The sequence below is a fragment of the Thermobia domestica genome, chromosome 10 (assembly GCF_964235325.1).
Source record: "Thermobia domestica chromosome 10, izTheDome1.hap1.1, whole genome shotgun sequence".
Classification (NCBI taxonomy): domain Eukaryota; kingdom Metazoa; phylum Arthropoda; class Insecta; order Zygentoma; family Lepismatidae; genus Thermobia; species Thermobia domestica.
This window is the reverse complement of record NC_137463.1, coordinates 168,273,533-168,281,081: the sequence shown is the minus strand read 5'-3', so window position 1 is coordinate 168,281,081 and position 7,549 is coordinate 168,273,533. Positions and strand designations below refer to the sequence as shown.

Sequence of the window (7,549 nt, the reverse complement as noted above, 5' to 3'; positions counted from 1 at the left end):
CGTAGTTGTTCAATGTCCGCAACACTGTTCTCTAATAATAAGCATTTAAGTAGTGTTTGGGGAAACATTGTGTTGATAATCATACTTCAAAAGTCTAAAAAGATGATTTTTCCAGCTGATTTGGATTCAAATCTTTTTTGTTTTCGATAGTAAACAATTTCCAAATGTTGATTTCTACTTTAATATGTAGATCAAAATAAGGCAGCCCGGTTTCATTAGATATAATAACACGTTCTAATACTTGTGGGCCGTCATACACCTTTTGCTTCAATTTTGACGGATCTCAAGTCAATGAGCCAATTGTTGTTTTTTCAAGAAGTGGGAACCCAACTTGAACACACACGTTTCACACCCAAATGTTTTATTAAAATTTGTTTGATCGATGATCTTGAAATCTTAACAATATTTTATGAGTTCTGGATTGATAAGTATTTACCACTTCGTGTAACAATGCTTAAGGTATTGATATGTACCTCTGTTAAAGTTGTTGCAGTCCTTCCTCCATGCAGAATTCAAATGAAGCATTCACGGTCAATCATAAATTCTTTGAACCACCTGTATAATAAAAATAGTACTTATCAAATTGTAGTCCTAGAAGCTGAAATACTTTAAAATATTTCAGATACATAAACGAGCTTCCTTTTTCGAGGATTATGGAAGTTTATTACATGTTATGCAATACATTCTTCACATGGCATTTTAATTTCCGCGGGCATTCTAATTTCAATATGAAATAACGAAGTTTCACGTAGTATTAGTAAAGAAAGAATTCGATATTACGTGGGGGTGTTACAAAACTATTCCTTAACCTTTAAAACTATTTACGTATAAAGTACACTTATAAAATATTAGCTATTCCAAATTAGATGTTTTGGAAAAAAAATATTTTTATTTTTCAGATATATGCCAGTATTAATATTTCTTTGGTACAACTCTTGGCATGATCTTCATCTTTCTTCCCACAGCCATTATGGAACCCATGCAAAGTTCATTCTTACCAAATTCAATTTTCTCACGTTTGAATGATTTTTTAGTACTCACAACAAAGTTTTAATTGAGCAGAAAATTCAGAGTAATAAAGGCATATACACAAGAATAAACTGTATAGTCATTGTTAATAAAATTAGCAATAATTGTATTCCATTTCTTGTCTAAATTCCATTTTTTGGTATTGAGTTTTAGATTTTTTGTCCTGATTAAATGAACCTTAAAAGCGTTCTTTTCAATAGTTTAATCCTTGATATCCTACACTTCATGTTTAATGTTGGTAAATGTTTAGACAATCCCGAAATAGCTGCTTTATCTTTTCGTGACTTTCTGAATTGCTCCGTAGATCCAATATTAATATTCCTTTTATTCATACAGGTAAAAGTATCTTGGCATAAACACGATATGCCATAAATATCACTTAAATAGTTTCTATCAACAAAATAGCTTTTGTATTTGCCCAGAGATGTTTTCAAATTCGTAGGTGATTTCAAGCTGACTTTTAAGTTATTTTTCATTGCAAGTTTTCGCAGTCTAAATGATAGGTTTGGAAATAACGGAAGGGAAACCCATTTACTCACTTGGTCATTTAATTTCCTTGGTTATTTAGTTTTTTAACCTTTAACAATGTTTTATGATTTATGGTGTCAACATTCCTTCGTAAGCCTCTTGTAACCATTAGTAAGACCTAAAGTGGTAATTTATTCAATTTCTTCGTTTACATTAGCCGCTAAATAAACTCATTGATGAATGTTAATCCAAATGTTCTGCTTAACCTTCCATGAATTCTAGATTTTGTTGTGTATATAGCAATTATTACAGGTAGATTTTGTATAAATTTTTCAGTGGAGTTTCTGAAGCCTATCAAAGATAAGATGCACAAAATTAATAGAAATATTTTCTTCCAATTCTAGCGTAAATTTGATTTTAGAATTTATTTGCTCCAGTTGGTCCAAGGAATTGTAATTAGTCATCATTCTTGTAGATTATCAACGTATTGTCAGCATAACGAAAATACTTTTATTTCGGAATCTCCAAAACACATAATTCACAATTATTAATCACTATATTGGATAATAATGGGGACAGTGGACTTCCCGTGACTAGCCGTCTTTCTGCTAATAATGACTTTGTCTTTAAATTTAAAATAGTTACTAAGCAGGCACACTTCAAGAATTTTTATATCTTCGAATTCTACTATCATACTACAAGTCGAAATAAAACCTAACAACACATCTATACTATTATTTTACATCTAGTCTTTAGTGAAAACATAAACCACAAACATCTGTAGGGGTGAAGAATAAAACTCTCACTGAACTTCACCTAACAATCAGAATACACGTGATAAAAACCTGTTCTATATTGCTAGCGCTACTAAGATAACCGGTCTACTCAATACCAAATGTCTCAAGGTTATTCACAGTGCTGACAAACCTCGATAAGGATTTTTTTCTGTAGTTTTGGGACAGTATATCTAAAACACGAATGAAATAAAGTTAAGAGTGAGCACGTTTGCAAAGAGGATACTTATATATAATTAAAGCGAACTGTGTCATCTCAATTTATTTGATTCTTTCCATTTTGCTGTTGACAACCTTAAATTTACATACTATGTACCTAGGTATACTGGTAGCTTATGAAGAATTAGGTTTACTTAAAGTCAAATAAATTCGTAGTCAAATTCAACCATTCGATCTAAAGAAATTAACATAGATGGATTTAGGAGTAGGAGAACTCGTTCGCTGTTAAATGGTTATCATTTACGTCTTTGGTGCAAGAAACCGAGGTTCTATTCCTGATGGGTATTCGGATCTCACATTAGACTGTAGGTTTGCTTCTTAATAGAATGCTTGAAAGAAACGTTCAACTCCAACTATTAATAAATGGATAAAGTAGACTCAGACTTTTATCGACGATTGTACCTTGATGCTAATTCATACATCTCACACATTCATAATTTGGATTTAGGTAACTCAGAACTTACCTAATTTCATTTGCAAGGTTAAATTAATGAAAATAAATACATAAATATTTTTCTAATCAATTTTAATTTGCTTAAACTTTAGATAATTTACTATTTCAATAATTGTCTTGTGAACTAAACAATGAATTGAAGTATACTTTTTAATTTTTAATAAGATTCTCTTCATTATTTTCGATCTCCTCATTTCCATCGTTCTACTAATTCTCCTTATTCTCCCCAATTTCTTTATTCTTTTGATTTTGTTTAATCCAAGGTAAATATTCAGATACTTTTGTATGAACATTTGGGATTAACGGCAATGCGCAGTTCATTCCATATGACGCAATCCCAGCTAAATATCTACGTCCCTGGTCGTAACATACAAGTGGATTTCCATGGTCGCCCTGAAAGTAGTAATAATCACATATTACGTTATGTTTAGAAATTTAGAATGCCATTTTGATGAACCTATTCTACGTACAGGCAATAATATTGTAAATAAAGTTGTTGTAAGTTAGTTATGACTTGACAACATTATTTAAAATATAATTTTCTGTACTATAAACTTACAAGCATTTGGATATATTATTTTGGTGAGCATATTCTATATACAGAAAATAAAATTTTTAAAAAGTTGTTAGTTATTACAACTTTATTTAAAATATCATTTTCTGTATTATAAACTTATATATTTATAAAGTTCCTATCTTGCATGTGTCACCGATTATTTGTTCAGTCCAAACTAACATTTTAAAGGAAGAAACTAGAGAAAAAGTAAAACTATCAAACAAGAACCATGTGACTGACATCGTCTTTAACTAATAGCTGAATCAAATATTTCGCTTCCATTTTAGAATATTTTTACTTCGATGCGTTATGCAATCTCGTTAGCCCTATTGTCATCTTATATTTTTTATTAAAGTTGGAAAGAGCTATTTATTTTCTTCTTCTTCCTGTAAGAATTTGGCGCGAACATATTCCAATTTTTCCTCTTATAAATATTTATCGAAACATTTTTAAAATTCAACAAAGAAATGTTATTGTGTTTGGTCTTTAAGTTCTAGTAGAATTTATGTCCCTTGGGCATTGTATTCTGTTGGTTTTATTTATTTTGATAATTCAGATACGGATCTCTCTGACCTATATCCTTTAAATGCATCTTAATTTATATACTTCTTTAGACCATTTCAAAATACCATAGTCTAAGTTCATATTTAACTTGATCTACAATTGAGTTAGATTTCAATTATTTATATTAGGCATCTCAGACTCACTATCTCAAGTGGACTAAATAGTCATCAGTATAGAATCGCGCGGACCGCAAGAAATAAAAAAAAAAAAAGAACTTTTCGTATTTAATGATATATTTAAAAGTAAGTAAAAACATAAAATCTTACCTAGTACTGTAGTTTTTTTTTTTTTTTTTTTTAAATAGGAGAAACATAGGGAAATTCAGGTAGTAGATGAGTAGATGTATACATATTGTTTTTCTCCCGACACAGACATCATTTCCTTGCAACCAGCTTTCGAATGGCTGGAGATATATTATTCTCACTAGCAATTTTCAGAACAGAGGCCAGATAAATATCTTTTAACCAAGATTTCGATGCGAATTCATTTCTTTTCATAAGTGAGAAAAATCGTTCACATTGATATCTCCTTCCGATCATGAAAATAATTTACAATGCAAATTTTAAGGTTTCTCGGAACAGCGCAGGCAAGTATTACTGCATATCAACATCCTTTTATGTTATTAATGGAGTGATTTATTATCTAAGACAGTATTAATGATAAACACGGTCTCTTACGTCATCCTTATCTGAGCTGAAGCTCTGGAAAAGGTTGAAAATAATGCAAGAAGAGCAAACAAAAATGGATGGCGCAGCCAAATAACAGGGTTACCAACAAAGTAAGGGAATTATGTCCAAATGATTAGAACTATATCTGTATTTCCATGGCTTATGTTGTTGAAAATACCACTCCATTCTCCAAATGTTCAATGTATTTCTTTCTATATTGTTACAATGTAATTTTAACATGGAACTTATTATCGATGAAATGTTTCTTTTATCGTACTGTTAAAATGTACCAAAAATACTTTTGTAGTATCATTTATTTTCTTTTTATATGGCGAGTCATGAAGAAAAAAGTGGAAGGTGGTAGAACCTATAACATACTGTAATTCTTTCCAGATAAACTTATAAGATTTCAAAACAAGTTTTCTCCCTACCACGCTCACGTGAGGGGTGAAGAAAATGAAATCTTTGAGTTTTACGTCCCACGGTTATGCCGGTTAGGCTAAAGGAGACGGTGATTATGAGAGATGAGTGAAATGGTGGAATGAAGAAAGTGGGAGGAAACGGGAGAACCCCGAGAAAACCCACGCACACGGTGTTTGTCCACCACAAAGTTCACTTGGCGGGGGCTGGGATCGAACCCGGGACCCCAAGCACCAGAGGTGAACGCTCTACCACTGAGCCACCGCGGCCCCACGTGAGGGGTGGTCTGATAAAAATGTATTTGGGTGTTTTTCTTTTCATCTTCAACATCGCATACGGAAGTATAAAGTGCATCTAAATATGTCTTAAGAACTAATTATAATTTTCATAATAGCACTTTCAAAGAATTTATTTGCATTAATCTGTATTAGCGAGATAAATAGTCATCTTTAGTAAAATTGAAAATAATAAAAAAGAAGTCATTACTTTGGTAGTCCTGCACTTAAAATAATGTTCTAATGGCAAACGATAACAGAGTTGGGAGGTAAAGTGACAAGTGATTTCTGTAGTCATATTTCTCCTTATATGGAATTCAAAAATAAATTCAATCTGTATGGACATCTCTATTAGTATCAAAGAGCCAACGTGATAATGACTGAAATTCAAATGACTTAAAAAAAGAAAGAAAAAAGAAACTAAAATCAAATCTTTAATACATAAATAATAATAAATGCTTCTTTAAAAGATAACAAGTTACTATAGCTTCCTTTAGTTATAGAAAGTTAATATATTGTAGTTACTAGGTAGCAGTTGATGATAGTGGCAACAAATGGATGAAGATTTAGATTTGATACGATTCTGAATGTTTAAAAAAGAATCTACTCTGATACAGTTAGCTATTTGTTTTCTTTTGCAGTGGCAAAGAGGGAAGAAAGAAGAGGGGAATTCATTTCGATAGCCCGTCAGCTTATTTGGAATAAATAAATGTCTTCGCATTTGTGCTATCTTTATGTTTCAAACAACTTACAATCAGTAACAACTATAATGTTAATGTGGAGAGAGTTACACATTATATGTAATTGTCAACAACTAATTTGCACATGGCCAACAGTTTTTATCTGTCAAGAGCAGACAGGTCTATAAAACAATATATAAACGACTCAAGTATAATGACCAATCAAAAAATAAAGAAAGAATACTATAGATTTGCCTTCTCTGTCTGATACAATTGCATTCGAAATGGCAACACTGTTGCAACCACAATAATCGCGTTCGAGATATTCTCGCAATTGACTCGAGTTGGAGCTGCTGAAGCGTGATCTGAGGAGAATCATAAAAAAAAAAGCTTTTTTGAGTATAAAACCGTGTCGTAACCTTTACAATAATTTTACTGAAATTATTAATCATGTGATTTATACTGTTCGTTGTTTTTAAAGCCTTCTCTATTGTAATCTGTTTTTTTTATGCCAATCATAGACGTTCACAAAATAGTGTATACCCTGTGAAGATCTGAAAATCTTAGGATTACAGCATCGGGTATGGACAGCAGAATCTTTTATAAGGAAACAATTATACGCAGCATACGAGGGTTAAGGGAAAGTGCCAACTCAAGATGTGAAAGCATAGAAGTGTCCAAGTAGTAAGTATGCGCACTACCTAATATTTGTATTGTGTAGACAGCGGAATTGTGAACAATGGCTGAACTAACAGACATCGTGTACAATCAAGTAAATTAAATCGAAAATTAGAACTATCTAAAATTGGTGACAGACGGGGAAAACGTTTATTGTAGCGTCTTCGATTTTTTAAATATAAATAAAATAAAATAAAAAGAAGTTTCGTACATATCTAACATCACACTGCATAGCTCTTCACCTTGTACGAACTGGAATAGATAAAACTTTTGTTTGTAGTGTCCAACTGGTACATGTTGGTGTGATAAAACTGTGCTCATTTAGTGGGTAGAATGTTTGTAACGTTGCATACAAAAGCTGTATTTATAGCAATAACGGTTTAAATCCTTCTAAAGTTAACCTGCACTGAGGAATGTAGCGTCACCAACAAAAATTATTCTTAAAGGTGCTAAGAGTATATTTAGTGAAACTCAGTATATATGCAGTGAGTTTATCGTAGGATCACTATTATAAATCTGTAATGCCAAAAATTATGATTAACTCTAAAATTTCAATTTCTGTTTAATTATATTGTGCAAAGATGAAATATATATGAATTGCACAAAAGGATATGCTTGAGGGTAAATTCTCATGCACAGTTTTCGAGTCTGGCGACTTTTTATGGATTCGATGTATTTTGTTACACAGAAGCCAAATTTCGAAACCCTAGGACGATTGACTTGTCAATTTCTTTTTATGGGTGA

The 7,549-nt window shown here is 31.7% G+C and overlaps 1 protein-coding gene across 1 annotated transcript in view; it reads right to left on the bottom strand.

The window, feature by feature from the left end:
- Positions 1-3,089: 3,089 nt before the first annotated feature.
- LOC145662822 (serine protease 29-like) overlaps positions 3,090-7,549 on the bottom strand; it is an 86,902-nt gene continuing 82,442 nt past the window's right edge. Inside the window, exon 7 of the mRNA XM_081728718.1 lies at positions 3,090-3,357. Within this exon, the coding sequence (XP_081584844.1) occupies positions 3,172-3,357 (186 nt within the window). The 3' untranslated portion in view covers positions 3,090-3,171. The remainder of the gene's footprint in view (positions 3,358-7,549) is intronic.